The sequence below is a fragment of the Gobio gobio genome (assembly GCF_949357685.1).
Source record: "Gobio gobio genome assembly, chromosome: 12".
Classification (NCBI taxonomy): Eukaryota; Metazoa; Chordata; class Actinopteri; order Cypriniformes; family Gobionidae; genus Gobio; species Gobio gobio.
The window spans coordinates 41,223,852-41,247,491 of record NC_137105.1 but is presented as its reverse complement, the minus strand read 5'-3'; the positions used below and the strand labels follow the sequence as shown (position 1 = coordinate 41,247,491).

The 23,640-nt window shown below is 38.9% G+C and overlaps 1 protein-coding gene across 2 annotated transcripts in view; it reads right to left on the bottom strand.

The window, feature by feature from the left end:
* The window catches only part of kctd1 (potassium channel tetramerization domain containing 1), a 30,008-nt gene extending 6,737 nt beyond the window's left edge, over positions 1–23,271 (bottom strand). Inside the window, exons 1-4 of one of the 2 annotated variants that reach the window (XM_079831007.1) lie at positions 22,819–23,271; positions 5,555–5,745; positions 2,838–2,982; positions 2,237–2,542 (exon numbers count right to left, since the gene is read on the bottom strand). In XM_079831007.1, the coding sequence (XP_079687133.1) occupies positions 2,237–2,542; positions 2,838–2,982; positions 5,555–5,745; positions 22,819–22,827 (651 nt within the window). In that variant the 5' untranslated portion in view covers positions 22,828–23,271. Of the gene's footprint in view, positions 1–2,236; positions 2,543–2,837; positions 2,983–5,554; positions 5,746–11,947; positions 13,488–22,818 lie in introns of those variants that run through there. The other variant, XM_079831006.1, reaches the window with a different exon arrangement.
* Positions 23,272–23,640: the final 369 nt, after the last annotated feature.

Here is a 23,640-nt window from a genome sequence, read left to right as displayed (position 1 = left end):
CCCTAAGCTGAGAAAACTCAAAAATGTTCTGCAGCTGCTTGCCTTAAACTTTTAAGTTCTCAACTTTTTTTTTTTTTTTTTTACAGTGTAGGCTTTCCATACAATACCTGCTTTACACACATTGCCAGTAACATATGTTTATATGGTAACACTTTACAATAAGGTTTATTAGTTAACAGCATTAGTTAACATGAACTAATAATGAACCACGCTTATAAAGCATTTATTTATCTTTGTTAATGTTCATTTCAACATTTACTATACATTATTAAAATCTTGTTAACATTAGTTAAAGGTCCCGTTTTTCGTGTTTTTTTGAAGCTTTGATTTTGTTTACAGTGTGCAATATAACATGTTCATGTTTCATGTGTAAAAAAACACAGTATTTTTCACACAATTTACTTATCTGTATACCGCTGTTTTCACTGTCCTCAAAACGGCCTGAGAATTTCCTCGTTCTATGAAGTCCCTCCTTCAGAAATACGTAACGAGTTCTGATTGTGCCAGCGGTTCCCGTGTTGTGATTCGACAGCAGCTTAGCTCACGTTGCCCGGGAAGGTCACGCCTCTTACCATAACGGGGAGATGAACGCGCTCAAACTACAGCCCCTGAAGGCCAAACAAAGGTGATTTGACTCCGGGATGAAAATAACAGCGTCTGGACGACATGGCGACAAACGCAACCGAACCGAACCGAACCGAACCGAACGCAACACTTCCTCTTCTCCACGAGGGAGCAACAAGACCACGGCCCCTTTTTCGCGTATTCTTGTGGGCGAAGGTTAGTCGACAAACTGTTCTACTGACGCAATTAAAGCAGGATGTACCAGGATGTAGTCCAAACCGGCCGTTCGCTGTAGGCTTTGAAAGGGAACTTCTGTCAAATAAAATATCTCGCTTGGCATTGAACTTTGAGCTTTATAATTTTACAGGTATTATTTATGCTCTAACAGCAACATTACACTCTAACTAAAGTTTGAAAAATGGGATCACGAAGAACAGGACCTTTAATGCACTGCGAACTAACATGAACAAACCGTGAACAGCTGGATTTTAATAAAGATTAACAAATACAGTAACAAATGTACTGCTCATGGTTAGTTCATGTTAGTTAATACATTAACTAATGTTAACTAATGAAACCTTATTTTAAAGTTTTACCGTTTATATATAGACATACATAGCCTACAATAAATTGTAAATATATATACATATATGGGTCAATGGGTAAAAAAAATAAATACATGTCACATATCAAATTGATCTACAATATTTCCTTTATAAGATACTCTTTTATTATTTTTTTTAATTCAATTGACTTTTTGAGTTGTGGTGTTTCAAAGACCTAAAATGTCAGGTGCGACCAGCAAATTTACATTTAAAAGTATCAATTCCCACTGCAATTGGAAAATGAAGTAAGAAATATAAATGTAAACCATTATATAACGTATACAAAAACCCCCCATAAAAACTCCTTATGGAAAATTGTGTTCTGAACACAGAAAAGTGTCCGTTTATTTGAATTGGACTAAAAGGGCAATACATAGAAAAGGGAAAGGGAATTTACCATATGATATGCATTTTACAATAATTCAAATGTATATTGTATATGTATATTATTTTAAATGAATATATGGTCGTACCACCTGACATTTTCTGGGTGGTAAAATCAGAAATCTTGTTTAATAATGAATTAATGCTGTCTTAAAAGCTGTAAAACCTATATGAATCAACACCATACATTTTTTGGACATAAAAATGCATTACATTTTTTTTTTTTTATCTTTATCTTTTTGTCATTGACCTATATATTACAAATATCATGAATTATTATTATTAATATAGAAATTGCATATACAATTAATATAATTATTTTTAAATATCATTATGCGTTTGGGCAGTCATACCACATGATATAACCTGAACTAACCTTGCCTTGTCATAAAAAGTGCAAATTATCAGATATTTTGAGAGACTTAAACTTTGATTTGGCAGACAGCTGTTTTTAATTTATTATCAAGCAGTGAAGCAGGTTTGTTTAGTTTTTTAAGAAATAATACAAAATGATGCCAAATTTATATAATGACAAATTTAAACTTGCATCACTTATGAATCCTCAAACAGTAAAAAAAAAGTGATCAATGCTTCATAAGGATGAAATAAAAGAATAAACAAATGTACAAACAAACAAATGGTATTGCCAGGTGTGTGAGAGGAGTGTATAAGGTGTTACGCACCTGTACAGAGTTTAGGTGGCAGTATCCGTTTAGAGGGAAGCGTATGACATGAGTGGAATCGTGGTTCCAGCCTGCGTTGACAGAGTTGCACATGACGTCTCCTATCTCTGGGAAGATGTCCTCGATGAGGGCTTTATCGCCGCTGAGCGTTATCCTCTCTCCCAGCTCGGGGGCCACACGCACTACCACACACTCACACATGCGTGATGTGTACCTAGAGTCCTGCTCAGAACGCCAACGCTCCAGCTCAGCCTGCAGAGGCTGTAGTTGGAAATATCGGGCCTCCTCGTACAGCAGAGAGTAGTCCTACACACACAGATGCACAGATAGATGGGACAACTGATATTTAAGGAACGGTTGACCCAAACATGAAAATTCAATTTGTATTTATGGCTGTTATGATACTTTATTGTGTAGTGATTCTTCAAAGTATCTTTTTACTACTGTGTTTCATGAACAGAACAACAGCATATTGGCTCAGAACAGCATAATGGTGATTCAAAATTGACCGAATTTTAATTTTTGGAGGAACTATTCCTTTATTATTTAAAAACCTCTATATAGCAATAATACTTATGCAGCGTCCGATTTAAAGTCTTACCTTAAAGTCATCTGGGATGAGCAATTTTGAGGTCCTGAGGAAGTTTAATATGTAGCGAAACATGTGTCCATCCCGATCTATAAAATAATGCTGCTTCAGACTGTCCAATACGATCGGCTCTGTGCCATCAAACAAACGGCCAATCCTGAGAGAGGAACAGATATTAAAATATTTAGATGTAACCAAACAACAACTTGCTTTCATCTCTTGTGAACACACACATAAACACATGCAAACATATATATATATATATATATATAAAATATATAAAATTAGGGCTGTCAAAAGATTAATCGCAATTAATCGCATCCAAAATAAAAGTTTGGGTTTACATAATATATGTGTGTGTACTCTGTTAATTACTATTTATATATAAATACACACACATTCATGTATATATTTAAGAAATATTTGCATGTATATACTGTATATACATTTATATAATCTATAATATACATAAATATAAATGTTTTATATATAAAAATTATATATTTTTCTTAAATATCTACATGCTTGTGTGTGTATTTATATATAAATAATAATTAACAGAGTACACACACATATATTATGTAAACACAAACTTTTATTTTGGATGCGATTAATCGCGATTCATCTTTTGACAGCCCTAATAAAAATATATATTTACACTACCATTCACAAGTTTTGAAGTCTCTTATGAAAGCACAAGGCGCACCGCACTGCCTTTTTTTGAGCTGCGTCCGAAATCGAATACTTCTCTACTATATAGTATGCGAAAAACAGTATGCCAACAGAGTAGTCAGAATTCATAGTATTCGAAAAACAGTAGGCGAAAAGTACCCGGATGACCTACTACTTCCGGCGAAATTCTGAAGTGTGCATACGATGGACACTTTACTATCCCATGAGGCCACGGGAGACGATTTATGAATGGAGGTGATGGGACGCAACTGGCGCTGGTAGGTCACATGATCATGACAACATGGCGGTTGTAGTACGTCCGGATTACATTCATACTACATTCATTCATACTATATAGAACATACTTTTTTAACGGTCGCGAAGATCGTTCAAATTCAAATGTAGTACCTACTCACATAGTGCGCGATTTCGGACGCAGCCTTAGTTTACTTTTTGACAGTGCGCTGTTTTTTTTATGTTGCTAGGCAACCCCCGAATCAGCTATCCTGTCAGTCTAACTGTAAACTTCAGTCAACACAACGAAAGGCCCGCCTCTCCATTCATTCGATGGGAAAAAACGTGAATGAGACCGGGTGCTTTTCAGCTTTCAGAGCACTCCTACAAAACACTCAAAGGATAGCATTTATGTTATCAAAATTCTGTTATATATTGTGAAATATTATTACCATTTAAAGTAACTTTTGACTTTCTACCTTAATATATTTTAAAATGTGATGGCAAAGCTGAATTTTCAGCATCATTACTCCAGTCTTCAGTCACATGATACTTCAGATATCATTCTAATATTATGATTTGATGTTTAAGAAACATTTCTTAATATTGTTGAAAACAGTTGAGCTGCTTAATATTTTTTGTGGAAACTGTGAGACGTTTTTTCTTTCTTTCATAAATGTATTTAATGTCAACTTAATGCATCATTGCTGAATTATAGTATTTAAAAAGTCTTAGTGACTTTAAGTAGTGACAAAAATGACATTATTTTAGTTTGAAATGCACTACAAATGTTGTCATGTGAAATTAATAATGATCCTTTCTTATAAAAAGATATATCTTAACTACAGCAATATTGGAATCACCAATGTAGTGCATTTTGCATGCGTCTAAAGAGATGTCAGTTTGCTTGTTGACCACAACATTGTTGTGACTTGCTGATCCTTGGAACATTGAGAACTTGTGGAAGTTTGAGAACAACTGTGCTAAAATGTTAAAAACTATCTAACATAATCTGCATGACTATCCGTGGATTCAGTGGATTTTGACAGTTCTTTCGGTCAGCACAGTCTGGCTAAACCGTAGCCTGCATCTGCATCAGCATCATGGAGGGCATGGCTGGAGGCGGCGGCCATCATTGCTCCTGACGACGCAAATGTCATCATCTGGCGCCCTGCTTCCTTTCTCTTTGATGACTGCGTTGTCATATTGATGTTGTTTGTGATAAAGTAGCCAAGGGGCGAATGGATCACAACTGTCACTTATGCCAATGCCTTTCTCTGAAACATCTGTTTGACAATTATAAAGGCTTTTCACGGCCTATACTAGATTATATTTGAGACAATATGTGAGACAATATGTGTGAGACTCAGTATTTCCATGCCACTGTAAAGGACAGTGGGAGGCGGAAACCGTGCGAGACATGTGAGCAGTTGTGAGACTGGATGCTAGTCTGGCTCGAAGCGCTTCAGGCTCATTTTGGCCTGTGCTCTGATGTTTGACTCAGTCAGCAGCTACAAGACAATAATGCTCTTTGGCATTGCAGAAATATACCGGTCAGTGAGCTAATGAGCACAGACAAGACACATACACATACACACAAAACACACTTATATGGAGCAAACACACATCATGAAGGGCTTGTGTTCAGAGGATGACATGCGTTTTAGAAATTTTAGGCTGACTGCCAAACGCATTAGATGACCGTGGAATAAATGGTATTTAAATGGGTAAAAAGAACACCTTTTCCTTTGAACACCTCCCTTGTGTTCTATTGCACAACACTGTCCGTTTCTGTTTGTTTTGCATCTGTGTGTGTAATTTACCTGGACTCTGGGTATTTGGTTAATGTGGCCAGGCTGCTGGTATACATATGACCCCCTACGTCAATGTGCACCGGCGCGTTGGTCTTCGTGAGCTGTGCAGGTGTGGGGATGCCAGCTGTGCCCAGCGGGGAGACCGGCGAATGTGTCAACATAGGCCGGGTCGACATGCCCACACTGTTGCTGCGATTTTCCTGAAATAAAAAACAAAACAACAACATGATAGGTAAGATTTCATCAATTTCAAGATTAATATACATAGCAGAAGGTTGCTTCCTTTCTTGGGACCTTGGGACTTGTTTTTCACTTTCGGATTGTGTGCAAATGCATAGCATTATTCAATGTGTTGACATAATTTCCACTGAAACAGGAAGACAGGGCGGGACATATCGAACAGCTCCTCCCCTTTTTTTAAACAGCCAATAGCGTTTTGTTTATATCACAGATCGGCCAGAGCCATTCAGCTTGGTAAAGCCACAGTGTCCACAATCTCTAAATGTTTCTCCTCCAAATTGCTTTAAAATATAGCATTTTGTGCAGACTTCAAATGTGTCCGATACGTTTTCTGCACGTGACACTGACATGAAACCAGACTTAATTCGCCCCCAAGAGAAAGCATATTTACACCGTCTGAATCGCCTGTCCCCTATCCCCTGTATATTGCACTATCCATTCACCATGTAGGAAATAGTAAATGTGTGAACAAGTGACCGATTTTAGCTGCAGCATCAGGGTCTATTTGGGGGCGGGACGCTGTAGATTCTAGAGAGCATTTGATTGGACGGAACATCTGATGAGAAGCTGAAGTGCAGAGTGATGTCATCAAAATCACTGATCAACATTGGCGTATGTGAGTAACTGTACGTTTTGACTACTGTACGTTCTGAATGCGAATTTTGTCATCGTTTTGGAACATACAAGCTCACAGATAACAGTAAGACTAATACACTCTAAAAAATGCGGGGTTAAAAACAGCCCAAGTTGGGTTGAAAATGGACAAATCCAGCAATTGAGTTGTTTTAACCCAGTGGTTGGGTTGTTTTAAGCAAACATTTAACCCAACTGCTGGGTTAAAACAACCCATTCACTGGGTTAAAACAACTCAATTGCTGTCCATTTTCAACCCAACTTGGGTTGTTTTTAACCCCGCATTTTTTTTAGAGTGTATATTCATACTAAAAAGCCAAAAAAAACATTAACAAACCACACTCTTTTTTCAAGATTTACGCATTTCAATTAATAGTAAAATTTCATAAAATTTAATTGAATAATCCTAACATATTATGAATTAAGAATTTTAAATGAGTAAAACAAACTTCATAAAACATTTTGTATAAATCCTAAAATTTAAATGTTTTTTTTTATTCATGAATACAAATCACATAGACGAAATGGTCTATTCCCTTGTTCCATTAAAATGTATACAAAAGGTTTTATCGAGTAGTTTTTTACTCATTTAAAATTCTTAATTCATAATATGTAAGATTATTCAATTCGATTTGATGGAATTTTACTAATAAAAGAGAAAAAAGGAGTGCAGGAGGAGGAGAATATAACTTTGAAGCTATTTTTTTTTTTTTTTAGGAAACTATGCACAAAAGTTGTATGAACTTTCTATGATACTTTTATAGAGACTGAATTTATCCATCAAGATTAGATTGGATCATGAATGGACCAGGATGGAGGTGGTTGAAAAAAGTAACAGGGATTTTCGACGTCAACTGAAAAGGAAGACATTTTAGAGGCTTTTAAAACAGAGATGCCCACGCAAGGGCTAAAGTTGCGTCATATCACAAGAGGAAAATAAAACATGCCACTTAAGCTTATCTTCATTTTAAATTGAAATAATCTTGCATTGAAATGTAGAGAATTTGATTAAAAAAAAAAAAAACAGTCACATAATGGATTTGGAAATGATGCATTTTTAGATTATTCAGTCCATGACCCTCAATCAAAGATTTTTGCCTCTTTGTAGTCAAATGTTTTACTAAAAAAAAGTTATTTATATATATATATATATAGATATATTATTCTTTTTTTGAATACTACATCAATGTACTGTACACAAAAGGAGTGTGTTTAAGTTAAAAAGGTGTCAATTTTGGTTTCATGTTGCCTTGCATTTCTATGCCACTAGCCGAAACCAAAGAGTCTTCCAGGTTCCCACACACCTACAGCCCCTTTTGCCTCCAACTCTCTTTGTCTATTGTTAGGAAAACAGGTAGTTTGGCCACTCAGTGCCGTTTTGCCCTTTTAAAAATGCCACAGGGCACATTTACACATACACGTTTCTGGGAATCAGTCTCTGCACACTAAAATAGAAAAGCAGCCTCTTCATTTTGGTTAATGTGTGTGTCATGAGTGTGGAATGGGAGCGCAGTGCTAAATGGCTCGCAACATAAACACAGATAATCACTTCTACCTTGACAACTGTGTTACAACAAATTAAACTGACCCGTTGTGGCATTAATGGTGATTTCGCTGTTGGCGCTAAACAGCATTACAGTAGCCACACTCTCATTAGCCTCCTCGTTCCATGGGCTTCATCTGACATAATTGTGGCTTGTGCTTGGAAATAAGTGTTTGCTAAATCTCAAATGGTCACTCTCTACCGAGGCACAATGAAACAGCCATGGGCCAGATTTCCTTTAAAGATGATAAACAGAAAACAAGTCAACTGTAACATAAGCATACTTGTGTACGTGCAATATATCAATGCATTTTTGGCCCAGAGTGGAGTAATGTTATCCGAGTCGACTGTCTTACAGAATGAAACATGCTGAGAGTATGAGTTCAGAAGACTGGTTTATACAGCGACCTGCAAAACAAGCATTAACCCTTGGTAATACACAGAACATGTGCAAGTAAACATGCATCCAGGCTAGCATATTAAAGCACTAATGATAAACATCTCTGGCACAACTGGGCGTTTTAGCGGGTGCAGTTCTCTGATGGTGGCTGAATGGGGCGTTATGCCTACGGGGAGAATATCTTGGGTCAAAGAGGCATTTTCTCATGCAAGAAAAAAAGCCTTTTATTTTCTGGCTAATTTTACATTCACAGTGTAGACAATGAGGAAATGAGAGCATGAGGTGGAAAACGTTTGCCTTTATTCATTTGGCAGAGACTTTTGTCAAAAATAAATACAGTCAACTTATATATACACACACACATCAAAAAGTAATATGTGCCTTAAAGAACACAGCTGTGAACTGCGCAGTGAAAAGAAGTGTTACATGAATAAAAACAACTTATTCCACAATCGTGGATGGTGCTGGAAGCCTGAGAAGGGTGAGCTATTGGCTCTGTCATTAGCTTAACTTAAGAAAATACACTCTGGAATTGTGGATGGTGCAAATAAACAAGCAGGAAACATGAATTATTGTATAGTACTCATGCGAGTTTAAAGAGAGCTGAGCTCTCTGCAGTGTTTATGGTGACCAGTAAATGCCCATATTAGAATATTTCTGTAGATCATTTGTGATTTGAGAGTGTGAGGCAGAAAGGGAGTTGTTAAAGGGATAGGAGTTATATTAAAAAATGTCCTGGCTCTTCCAAGCATTTTGGCAGCCCAACATTTGAAGCCCAAAAAGTGCATCCATCCATTATAAAAGTACTCCACACGGCTCCGGGGGGGTTAATAAAGGCCTTATGAAGCGAAACGATGGGTTTCTTGTAAGAAAAATGTCTATATTTAACACGTTATAAAGTAAAATATCCGCCTTCTGTATACAACTTACGGAAAAAGCGTAACAGGCACGACGATGACGTCGGACGTAGCGTCAAAAAGCATAACTGGCACGGCAATGACGTTGGACATAGCGTAAGCATTTTGCGAGAGGCATTACACTTTCTGCTTAATTTGAATACAGAAGACGGTCCGCCGGAAGCTAGATATTTACTTTATAACATGTTAAATATTGATATTTTTCTAACAAAAACCCATTGCTTTGCTTCATTAAGGCCTTTATTAACCCCCCAGAGCCGTGTGGAGTACTTTTATAATGGATGGATGCACTTTTTTGGGCTTAAAATGATGGGCTGCCATTCACTGCCATTATAATGCTTGGAAGAGCCAGGACATTATTTAATATAACTCTGATTGTTTTCGTCTGAAAGTAGAATGTCATATACACCTAGGATGGCTTGAGGGTGAGTAAATCATGGGGTGATTTTCATTTTTGGGTGAACTATCCCTTTAAGATACATAGATGTCTATAGACCTAGCCAGAAACATTAGGATAAAGGGTGAAATTACATTTAAAATTTACATTAAATTTATTTCAAAATAGATAAAGTAAAAAAATTCAAATAGGATATACTTCATTGCTTGATTTTGATTATGAATATAAATATATCCATCCATAATGTGTTATCTGTGATTTCTTAAACAGTAGTCAAGTGTTATAAGGCAATACCATATAAGCCTCACGTCTCAGGATCTAATATTGGTTTAATTATATACTAGCTTTCTAAATTTCCCATGACAGTTAAAAAAATATGCACAACCATTCAAAAGTTTTTTTTTTTTTTAATTAATTGTTCTGCAAGGATGCATAAAATTGATCAAAAGTGACAGTGAAAGCATTTATAACACAAATGTTACAAAAGATTTCCATTTCAAATAAATGATGTTTTAAAGAATCCTATAAAAATATTGTATCCGAGTTTTCACAAAAATATAAGAAATGTGTCTTGAGCAGGAAATCATCATATTAGACTGATTTCTGAAGGTGACACTGAAGACTGGAGTAATGATGCAGATTCAGCTTTGCCATCAAATCGCACACATTTTAAAATATATTCAAATAACAGACAGCGGTTATTTTAAACTTTAATACTTCACAGTATTATTTTTACAGTACTTTTGGATCAAATAAATGCAGCTTTGTTGAAGCATAAGAGACTTTTGAATGGACCTGTAAATGAAAGGCATGTAAAATGTTTGAGCTAAATAATGCAGATGACTCAATTGATGCATGAGGTAAAAAGTCTCTCAAAGTTTCAAAGTCTCTGACCCAAACGCTTTACTGTTAACTCATCTCACATGTACAGCGAACTGAGGAAGGTATGAAAGAAAGCAGAATAGACTCACTTTACATCAGTTAATTAGCAAGGAGGGAACAGGATATAATTGGATGTGAATGTGAAACTACCAAGTGTCATAATTGACAAGGCCTTTCAGTTTTTTTTCCCCAGGATGTTTCTCCAGCACTCTCTCACCCCTCTAGGTGTCGCTAATAGATATTTACCGCAAACTTAAAAAAAAAAAAGAAAAATACATGCTATGATTTTAGTGCATGACAACTCCAAATACTTGAACATTCATAACCACAGTACTGCCAAGGTTGTATAAAAAAAGCACAGATCTGGATAAATATTTTAGTGTGTACAGTAGTGTAGCTGTAGAGCACTGTTTAATCCTGATCCTCATTAATATTATGTATTGCAGCTGAAGAACACACCACATACAGCTCATCTCAGGTATTATATTTAGGAGTCATTGGTTTTTGCTGGAGCCCTGCACAGGTGCATTATTAGCTCATTCCTCTGCAGGCAACAAATGCTTTTATTTTTCACACTCACTTTCGTGCTGAAGGGTGAAGACATCAGTGCTTTTAGCGCAGCCTACTAATAAAAGCATTATAATATTCATCAACATATAAAGAAATCAATCCTAATCACATCCCTAAATGGACCGCCATTGGCATTTGTGCTGCTAAATGCACACACTTAGGTGCATTATTGGGGAGCAGTGGCAGAATTCAAAGTTAAAGGCTTAGTTCACCCAAAAATGAACTCACCCTCAAGTTGATCCGAGCCTGTATAAATGTCTTTGTTTCTTTGATATTTTGAAGAATATTGTTCACTAAATAGTTGTGGGGCACCACTGACTTCCATAGTATTTTTTTCTCCATACCATGGAAGTCAATGGTGCCCCACAACTATAGCTATTTGGTTACAAACATTCATCAAAATATCTTCTTTTGTGTAACACATAAGTTTATACAGGTTTGGAACAACTTGAGGGTGAGTAAATGACACTTAATTTTTGGGTGAACTATCCCTTTAAGTTCACAATATAGCCCTGGTTATACAGTACACCATCATAAGAAAATTGACATAATGAAGTAAATCTGGGATTTGCTGACAAATGCTCCATGCAAAATGACACACGCAGATGAGTCAAATTTGACATCCCACGGTTGTTGCTTTAATTCGTTCATTTGCATAAATACACTTGGTGTGAAAACACAATTGTCCTCTGACTGACGTGACTGACAGACAGACAACAGGGCCGCTGGTAAAACTGATCTGAAACTGTTTAGCGCTATTCTAAGACGTTTTGTCATTACTTCATATGGTTTTGTGCTAAATACATGAAATCGCTATTACCTGTGAGGGGAGCATACGAGGGCTCTCTCCGTTGAGTTCGCAATGAGAGGAGACTAGCGCGGTGACCGTTGGAGTGTCCGCGCGCTCCACGGTGGCGCGCGCGCAGAGTCTTTTCGGCGATGCCCCCGGTCCCGACACGCTTACCGGATAGACGAGCGTCCGCGGGCGTTTGACCACCTTCTGCGGTTTGAGCTCGGCTTCGGCTTCGGCCTCGTCCTCGCAGTGCAGCACGTGCAGCAGGTGCGCTCCGTTGACCGTTTCCGGGGAGACGTGGAGAGGCGCTAACTTTGACCCGATGCCCGCAATGCCGTTGAGCGTTGCTATGGAGACGGCGCCGATGCAGTGGTTGGTGTAGGTCTTTGACAGTTTGGCGGCCCGCGACAGCATCTGCATTCTCGTGCCCAGAAGGTTCTTGCCGATGGCTTTATTCTCGTACCAGGTCGTGTCGGTCTCGCTGCAGTGGTCCCGCGGGCGCTGGAAAAAAGCCTTGCAGAGAGGATTGCGCTTCGAGAGATACTTCACGAAGCTCGCGTAGGGACAAAACTCCGTGGCGGTCTCGTACATGCGGGGAAGGTTGTCGTCGTCCGTGTCGGATCTTTTTTTCGTCCAGGAGGCGGAACGAGACTTGTGGTACGGCCCGAGCGCTTTGAAGTACACAAACTTCCGTCCGTCCTCGTCCACGGCCAGCCCGAAAGAGTCCTCCTCGAGCTCGCGCTGGTTCTCCCGCCCCCTCGTGCAGAAGTACATGCAAGTCTCGAACCACACTTTGTTGAGCAGCCCGAACGGCGAGCTGGCGCTGAACACGGCCGACGTGTAGAGTTTTCTCAGGTCGGAGCGCGTGATGGCTTGCTTCTGCACCACGGGACCGGCGCCCTGCTCCTCCAGCTTGCGTATGACCGCAGCGAGCGCGAGGTTGGCACTGCGCAGCTCGGGGTCCTTGGTGAGGTCCAGCGTGCGGCAAAAGGGGGGCTCGTTCAGGTACCGGTTGAGCGAGCTCCGGATGCTGATGAGGGAAGACTTGCTGTACAGCTGTCCGCTTTTGGAGCGCGCCTCCGAGTAGAACGAGCGCAGCACTTTGCAGAGCGCGTGCTTGTCCATGCTCTCAAAGTCCGTACTTTGCGCCTTCTCCGTCAGGTATTCCCGGAAGATTCGCACCGCGTACCGGGTGGCCAGGCGCGTGTTCTCGCTGAGCCTGGAGCGGTGCATGTCTCCCTCGGGTCCCGAGTCCAAAGCGGCGAAAAGCGGGTCCCCAGCCGCCGACTCGAGCTGGTCCGTATTCCGCATAAGGACCGCTTCCCCCGTTTCCACGGCAGCAGCGCAGCTGTCGGGCTCCCCGCACTCCTCCCACTCTAACTCGGCTTCTTCTTCTGACACTTCTCCCTCTTCCCCTGTGATCTGGATCTCCTGAATCTCTTCCTCCTCTTCCTCGCCCGAGCCTTCGTCTCTCTCCCGATCCCCCGCCATCGGGTCCGGTTCATCATCTCTACAGCAGTGGTCCCCGCTGCCAGGCATTCTCGCCATATTGCAGTCTGACAGTGTATGAGTCCCGAGGCACTGCGCATGCGCTATATTGGACCGCAGAGCTGAGAGCTTTTTGTGCGTTTTAGTGACCTTCAGCTACGAGAACAGGCACGCGCTCTTAAAGGTGCAGGAAAAGGGGAGCTGGATTGTCCACAATTAAAACACACACTCTCATTCACACACTTTCAAACTTGGATGGAGAGATAAAGCGAGAGAAGGAAGCAAACGGTCAGCTATGCTCTGTATTGGACTGCAGATGAATTAAGCAGTAAATTATGCCTTTAATACACCCACACAGACACACACCTGCTAATTATTAAAGGGCTATGTAGCTCAGGCAGGCTGACTTGATTTGGGAGTTTCCAGCAGCAGCTGTGATCATGTCTAACCCCGAGGCCATCCATATACTTTCGAGCATGTGTGTATACAGCCTGTTTGTGTATGTGTGAGAGAATGTGACAGATGGGAGGGAGAGAGAGATGAAGGTGTGGTGAGCTAATTGATATTTCTGTGCATTGGAAGAATAATTTCGACACAGCATAAAGTGCAAAGCCACGGGTTTGTGTGTGCAATGATGGCCAGTAGGCAGAAAACCCCTCTAAACAGGTGAAACTGCACATAAAAGGAACAGTTCACCTAAAAATTCAAATTGGGTCATTACTTTCTCACTCCACCTCAAAGAATATGCCGAACACTTTTCACGATTTAATGAAAGTGAATGAGGACTGGGGCTGTCAAGCTACACATAAAGCACCATAAATGTATCATAATAGCGGTAATACACATCTTTACAGTCTTTAGACGTAATAAAATACCAGAAAAAGACAATCTAAGTTTACTAAAAAAACTTTAGATCCATCCTGAGAGAGTGAAGAATGTCTGGTTTGTGAACGAATCACTCTTTTGAGTCGACTCCTCTCAGTCAATTCTGATTCAGATCAACTCACTGAATCAATGATCCAGTCATGGTGGCTACATCAAGCTCACCTTGAGTCACTTTATGATACTTTCATGGTTCTTTAGCATCCTTTTTGAAGCTTTGAATCTCCAGTCCCCATTCATTCATTGTCACTGCATGGAAAAAAGTGAACATTATTCAAAACGTGCCTTTTGTGTTTCACAGAATCAAGAGAGGCATAGGGTGAGTGAACGATTTGCAAATGCAGCTCAGCTGAAACTCGCTGCAGACTTTCTGAAGTTCGAGCAGATTTTAATTTTGATTTTCATACATAGAGACTATTGTAACGTAAACAGAGCCCCTCTGAAATGCATCATAGCTTATTTCAGGGTTTACTCGATTATGCATTGATATTTTTTATGTATGAATGATTCTAGAGTACTCAGGGTGAAATTACTTTTGGCCCTGTTAATCTCTAAATACAATTTATATGGCAAAATATGCCAGTTTTCATTTGAGTCATTACACTAATACAAGATCATCCTATACGAGTGACCTTGATCAAGAACACATTCCTAAGTGCTTCTACATTCACGCCTCTCTCCTCTCCCCTGTGTTTGTGTTTGTGTGTGTGTCGTGAGAACCCCGAGGCAACTGCTGTCTCAGTGTGAACAGCACAGAGCTGAGGTTTGGCTCTGGAGAATAAGGCAGATGTTTGTCTCCGGCGCTGTGCCTCAGAGAGAGGCAACGCATGAGGAAGCGGATTTTAGAGCTCAGTAGGGCTCAAAGCTAGAGGAGGGATGAAAAAAAAGCTCCATTCATCCATCAGCAAATCAACAGCGATCATCTGACTCATTAACTTTACACGGTCTTAACTTTATACGGTTTTTCCATAGTCTTGTAAACATTTCTTTAAGGAAAAGATATGGGCCAATAGCAAATAAGAGTGCCTATGGTGGATTTGGAAATGTTAATGCTATTTTAAAAGAAAAGTTTAAATAATGACTAAAAACAATAATAATAGTACAAATAATAAAATTGTCCTTAGACCTTGAATACAATATATTTATATAATAAAAGTGGTGCTGTCAAATCGATTAATTGTGATTAATCGCATCCAAAATAAAAGTTTGTGTTTACATAATATGTGTGTGTGTGCTGTGTATAAAATTATTATGTATGTATATATAAATACACACTCATTCATGTATATATTTAAGAAATATTTGCATGTATATATATATATATATATATATATATATATATATATATATATATATATTATTTTTTTTAATTTATTTTTTAAATACATACATGCATGTGTAGATATATACATAATAATTATACACAGTACATATTATGTAAACATTATTTTTTTGGATGCGATTAATCGCGATTAATTGATTTGACAGCCCTAAATAAAATATATATTTAAATATATAGAATACATTTTAAAATATTTTATAAAGTAACAGTTTATCTTTTTTTTCATGAGTTAATTCATAAATATGTAGTCACACGACTTACACCACATGACATTTACAACTTGACCTTTGCCATGTCATAAAAAGCTCAAATTCAAAATCTGATATTTTTAGACTTATTGACACATGATGAGGGTCTGCAGGGATCGTTTCTATGATATCATTTCCTGTATTATTATCAATATTATTTTTTACTTTATGCCTTCCCTACCCTTCCCCTCCTCCAAAACCAATTACTTATTATTAATTTTAATTCAAAATTTTAAAACATGGAAAATACAGTACGTATTCAAATCAAGTAATTGTATTGCATTCTCTTCTTTTTAAAATAAATAAATAAATACATTAATTAATTAATAAGTTTAAGAGGGAAATGTTCTTGCCCCAAAAAGTACCACAAACAGAACTTTGAGAATAAACAATTACAAGGAACAGTCATGCAGAATCAGAATTCAGTTTTGTAGTTAGTTTTAATTACTTGCTATAAGCACACATTTTTGGTCACTTTTAACAGTGTTCTGCTCCTGGGACCCTCCAGCAAGAAACGTTTTGGACGTCTACCTCACCTAACACACCCGATTCAAATCTTCGCTCATTAGTAGAGTGCTCCATGACCTGAAAGACCTGTGTCGAATGAGAAAGACCTCAAATGTGCAGCGCTGAGGTTCTCAGATGCTTAGGGGAAACCTGGCATAAAGTCCCTCGCTCGAGGCCACAATGCCAATATAACAGGATGGTGAGTTCTGCAACTCGACTCCCCGGGTTTACCCTTCACTAGAACTCGACCAGCAGCCTTTGTTAGAAGCCCCAATCCTTAACCATTAAACTACCGGCACCCTTTTCGCACGGCCAAGGTAACGTTGGACCCGTATCTCATTTCTCTCCTCCGCACAGCACACATATATATCCCTGTGTGAGGATGAGCCTCCATTTTGAAATGAGAGACCTCTCTTCTTTTGTCTCATTCTGTCATTCCTGCCCACAGGCATGTCACCAGAAACAGCTCTGACATCTCTCAAAGGAAAGAGAAGGAGAGCGAAAGAGAGCGCAGGAGAGAGAGAGAGAGAGCAGAAAAGGAAAAAAAGAAACCCTCCTTTCCACATTTTAAATTCTCGTTAGCAGAGCCCATTTCACACCTAGATACCCAATTAGCAATTAGCAAAGCTTTAAAGTGCAGTCCTGAGCCGGGGCCCTGATCCCGGCCTGATTTGTATGCGCTTTGTGCAGATAGCGATAAGAGAGAGGCTGAATACATGTATAGTTTTAAATTTAATTTCATAATCATTTGCATGGCAGGGTAGCCTGCAGGCGAGAGGGAAAATAACATGCCCACTCTTCAAAAGGGAGATCAGGCTCGTTACATGGCTGTGCGGAGGATTGGAGAGGGGCTTTTTATGTGCAGGCAGGTAATTTGTTCCCTGACTAATCTGAAGAGATAGAGAAGTTCAGAGGAAGCACTTTTTAAAAAACAGTGTGAGCGCAGCATCACAAATCGCCTCTACCTCCGAGGCTTGGGAGAGAATGAAAGCGAGCGAGAGAGAGGAACACCAAGGTGCGATATAGCTGAACTCACTGCCAGAGCCCGAGGCTGCCAAAAAAAAGAGTAACTACTGAATGTGCGAGTGTGTGTCTCGGTATGTACGGCTCGGATAGAGATGGAAACCATCTTTGAGCACACCAACGTGGCGTGCCATCCGGTGTGGGAGAGATGTAAATCGAACTGAGCACCTGTAGTGCATGACGCTCCTCTCTGACCGCAATATCTTCAATATTGCACTGCTTCGAGTTATATTAGGGCTGTCAAACGATTAATCACATCCTAAAAGTTTGTGTTTGCAGTATATATAATTATTATGTATATTTTAATACACACACATACATGTATATATTTAAGAAATATTTGCATGTATATACTGTATATATATATATATATATATATATAAAATTTATATTATATTATATATAAACATTTTATACATAAATATAACCAAGTTTTCTTAAATATATACATGCATGTGTGTATTTATATATAGATAATAATTATCCACAGTACACACACATTATCTAAACAAAACTTTTATTTTGGATGCGATTAATCGTTTGACAGCACTTGTGCTGGGCAAATTAACACGCTAACGTGAGCGATGAATTTTTCCAGTTTAACGCATTGAAAATATTTAACGCAATTAACTAAGCGTCCGTTTTTATATCAATTTTTGCCCAGCGTTACATTATATGATCACGCTCTTATTCATGTAAATGCTTTAAACAATATAAGCGCGACAAGACACAAGAGAACGCGCTGTATGTCAATGTCCTATCTGTGTGAGTGCGTCTCGATCCCTAGTTCAGTAGTCAGGGCACTGATCAGGGAGTCGGCCACATTCATGTACACGATATACTGATTCACCACCTAGGGAGCTTGGTGAGCTAGGTGCGCGCCAGTCTCGCGCAGACGTACACACTAGAGGATCGATACCCGACCCGAGCCCGAAGGGACCCGTCGGTAACCGACGGGCCGGGCCGGGTTCGGACAGATATTTAGAAATAATGTTCGGGTTCAGGTCGGGCTCGGTCACGTCAGCGCGATAAGGCATTGAACATTTGAAATTCAAAACAGATTATGTAGGAAGCAAATGAGCCTGTTTAACTTGATGCAAAGGTATGTTTTTGTGATTAAAATAAATTAAAAATATTACCCTTTAATCCGTCTTCCTGTGTGCGGAAATTTGTTTATGTAGCTGTGACAATTGTGGCATATTGCATATTAGGCTACATGTGACTGGCAGCGCAACTTCAGCGCTGCTGGCAGGACCATCGAGCAGAGGAGGACAGCCTTGAAGCCATCCAGAGTTGATGCAATCCTTTTTCTGCATAAAAACCTGGATTAGCCTTAACTTTGATGGATGGATTGTGTAAATAGATCCCATGTTGCAGTTTAGTAGCCATACAGTTTTCGAGAAAAATGGTAAGAGTGATTTTCATTTCAATAAGCTGCATATGTGTTACGTTGATGTTTTGTTCTACTAGCTTGGGCCATTTTTGGTAGACCTTTGTTCATTTAATTTCAATTGGCTATTTGATTTGGCCCTGTGTTAACGTGTGTATTTGTTTCCCCGTCTGCGCCCTGATGCGCTCATCTGTAATCATGTCAGAATGCCTTCCTACAGTTGCTTAATAAAAGCGGGCTTTCCACACGAACAAACGTACATGTGTCATTAGTATGAGAAAAAAAATGTATCGGGTCGGGCTCGGACATAAATATCTTAATGCCTGTCGGGCTCGGGTCGGGTTCGGTTACTACTCTGTCGGACGCGGGCCGGGCTCGGACAGAAATATGCAGCCCGATCCGCACTCTAGTACACACAGAGTTCTCTTTCGCTCTTGAACAAAAAATAACAACAACACAGAATTTTGCCAGAATGCCAGTTTTGTCGAGTACTTTCATATTAGGAGTCTTGAATTAGTTAAATAACGTCTTAAATGAACTTGTGAGGAAATGAGATGCGCGGGACAGCGCGTCAGATCCGCGTCATGTTCGGCAGCGGCCGATCTTAAAGTGACAGCAGCACTGATGATGCCTGTCATTAATGTTCATCAAAGAACAACGGGAACAGAAAAAAGTGTAGCTTTAATGAGGTTTCATCTATATTTCATTTATTATTTATGCAGTTAAGAAAGGTGTTGATAACTTTATTCAATTTCTGTGTAGACTATATCTAACAGGGAAGGCCATGGGTAAATATAACATTTATTATAATGGGTTTATGTAAAGATTTTTTTAAGTTCACTTAAATTAAAAGCTGTTTTTTTTAAGCCTAATAAATGTTGAAATTGGTAGCTTTCAGTTATGCTATAATGTAACGTCATTAATGTTTCATAGAGACTTTAGTATCAGTGATACTGGCCTTCCTTCATAAAAAGATGCCATTACAACAAATATTTAAAATATGCTGTCTTTAAATTTTCTACATTCATTTGGATAGTAACTGAAATTATTACAATATCAAAATATTAAAAACTCCAATGTTTTTTTAATTGCGATTAATCATGATTAATTACAGAAAAAATTTGATTAGTTAGTTAATTTTTTTTAATCTATATATATCTCTCTCTCTATATATATATATATATATATATATATATATATATATTCAACAGTCTGTGTGCTGGGTAATGCTATTTTATTATAATTTATATACCATTATAGTTTTTATTAGTTTGTATTTGTTTTTACGTTTTCTTTTTCATTTGAGTAATTTTGTCCTTTCTCAAAGATTTCTATATAGTTTTTTATTCGTTTTTATTTATTTTACTTCAAGTTAATATGAGAAATGTTGCTTTTGCAACAAGCTGAACTAAAATAAGTTTAAAAAGTTAAAAAAGAGTAATATATATATATATATATATATATATATATATATATATATATATATATATATATATATATATATATATTTGTTTTTTTATATTTTTATTTTTCAGTTTATTTCAAATAAAATGTTTCTATGGTTTCAGTAGTTTTAGTTAACTGGTGCTAGATGGTTCCCGTTTAAGTCTGACCATTAGGCATAGGCTACAGTTCATTTCACATGTCTTTGGCGCAGAGAGAGAGAGACAGAAAGATGGAAAGCCTTGCATGACATCCTGCTCTTAATCTTATCCATATTCATGGGTGCATATGCAAAGTATGGATGTGTCGGAGAAGCGCTGAAGACAGACTGAGGATTAGTAACCTGTGTTTGAGGTGATTCCAAGCTCACATTAACATGTTGAATATTCTACGAGAATGAGTCAGAAAACTCAGCAACTCTGCCCTGTCCGTGGGCAGCAATTCCGCTCGCTGCATGCGATCCATTGTGTGCGTTTTAGTGGGTGATGGTGTTCTGTACAGGAATGCTTGTGTTCTCTACGAGACCAATTACATTTGTACTTTATGATCCCCTACAGTTATACAAGGTTTCTACCAGATTTAACAGATGAGGCTGTGCTGACTGCGTCGTCCACATGCCGATTCTGTCTGTGCAGTTTTCTCAGGAAAGCAACAACCTTTATTTCAACAGGCCAACTGCAGAGGTCAAATCTGGTTCCAAAGAGGTCACACCAGGTTCCAAAAGGTCAGTGTTGCCAATTTAGCGATTTTGTCACTTTTTTCAAAAGTCTAGCGACAAAACTAGCAACTTCTTAGACAAACCTTATCTAGATTCTTCCCTCACTCACTGATCTATATTTATATAAATCAGTGAAATCGCCATTACGACGTCATCTAGTGACATTTAGCTACTTTCAATTGAAAGCAGTTGGCAACACTGCAAAAGGCGTGTAGAAGATCCATTTTTGGTTCCTTTCAGTGAACAGTTCTTAAAAGAATCACCTTTTCAAAGTACATTTTTCAGTGTTGCCAATTTAGCCATTTTGTCATTAGATTTAGCGACTCCCTCGCCCCTTTTGAGACTTTTTTCAAAAGTCCAGTGATAAATCTAGCTACTTCTTTTCTCACTCACTGATCTAGATCTATATTTAAATAAATCAGTGAAATCAAGCGATCAGATTTAGCTACTTTCAATTGAAAGCAGTTGGCAACAATGCAAAAGACGTGTTTTGCCGTGATGCCATAGAAGATCCATTTTTGGTTCCCAAAAGAGCCTTTCAGCAAACAGTTCTTAAAAGAACCGCATCTTACTGTGAAAAACATTTTTTTAATAATCTAAAGAATCCACTATAAAGAACATTTTGTGGAGCGGAATGGAATTATTTTACTGCATGACAGTATTCACTAGCATTCACAATTTCTGAAAATAATGTTGAATACTGTTTTGTCAAACAGGTAGTATGTTCAAAAAGTTTTCATGACACTGTAGGTGAACAAAACCTCGATTCTCTGCGATTCTTCAACCAACGGACACTTTTCTATCCCATAAAACAACATGAGCTGAAGAGCCCTGAGATTAAAAAAAGGTTCAATCTCAGATAGATAGATAGATAGATAGATAGATAGATAGATAGATAGATAGATAGATAGATAGATAGATAGATAGATAGATAGATAGATAGATAGATAGATAGATAGATAGATAGATAGATAGATAGATAGATACCTCTCTAGTGCACACTAGTATGCCCGTTTTGATGTTCAATATAGTTGGCCATGTAACCTAATTAGACAGTAGGCTATATCTAAAGACTCATATGCCAGGTGACAGTACCACACACATCCACTTGGACAACAAAAGGCAATTCCACGAGCTGGTAGCATGTGGTACCACAGCTGTGAGCCAACAGAACACAACTTATAAGATACACCGGTCAGATAATACGCTTCAAGTGAATCACGCGACTAAATTGCGATTCCATTGTAACATGCGCACGTGCGTCTTGTTCCTCGCGCTCTGAGCGTTCAGCAGCTGTAGCGTATTAGACCAAAAGAATGAAGGAATGCTCGACTTTAAACATCGCGGTTAAAAATAACAACTGCCGCTAAACACAAATAAACAAGAAAGACATCCTCAGCCACATTCAAAAGTGTAAACCCACTCTAGTCGCGATCAAACCTGCGGTTTGACAACCCCCAACCCTTATAGTACGAATAAGCAGTCGCCGTGTAAAAGAAAGATTTTCATAATCGCTTTCCACATACGCCTCTCATTTAAAGAGCTTGCTTGCGACTTTACACATCACATCGCGAAACCTAATCGAGGACGCCATTACAATATCAGTCAGTTATTCGAGGCTACGCTACAGAACAGTTTTCCATGTGACAACGTAAACTGCTTCAGGTGTCGTTTCGCGCTGCCATTACACATATCGGGAAGCGACAGGATGTAAACTGGGAGAACTGAGAAGATAAATATTTTTGTCCCAAACGCGCTCATCCTCTGGCACATGCGTACATGCAGCTGCGCTCTGAAGACCCACTGCCTCTCTCTGTAGAAAAAAACCCCCACAAAGCCCAATCGGGCGCTCCTCACCTGGAACATGGGACATCCAGCGACGTGTCACCTCTCCGTGTTTGGGCTCCTGTCCGCGCCCCTCGCTCAAGCGCTGAGGAATGGAGCCCAGCTGAAGCTGAATTCACAGAGAGTCGCTCCAGGGGTTTCACAACCCCTTTGGGCCAGACCCGGATAGAGAAAGAGAGAGAGAGAGAGAGAGAGAGAGAGAGAGAGCGAGAGAGAGAGAGAGAGAGCGCGCGCGCTCTCAAACAAACGCCCCTGCAGATCTCTGCTCACTTCAGAACAACTAGTGAATTAACCGATCACAAGACCGAGCTAGTTGTAATACAAAAAATGTGCAGTTTCTCTTATTCTAGGATGTAAAAGGGGAGTCTGGTGATTTTTCTGCGTAAAACAGTCGTCCTCCTTCCTACATCTTGCAGCGGGGAGGCAGATTTGAATGGTTATGATTAGTTTTGATGGAACGCTGCCGCAGGCGCTTCCTGCAAATGGATGGTGAGTGCGCGCACGGGCGCGCTCACAGAGGGGGGAGAGGGCCATTACACAGATTGAAACCTATGTCACGGCTATGCAAAAACTGCAAAAATGAGGGAATTTTAAAACTGTGAAACGTAATGGAAATTTACTAATGTATTATAGTATTATTTCTAATTTCCCTAGACCTAAAACGGTTCATCTAACTGTAAAAGTCATGGAGATTCATTGTTTAAAAGGTGTGGGAACTCTCATTTTAGTGCAAAATATGAACTGTGAAACAAGGTTTTTTTTTTCTCACCAGTTTTGAATATGTTTATTGCATTGGAAATAATAGGCACTCACACATTAAATAAGCTGTGCCAT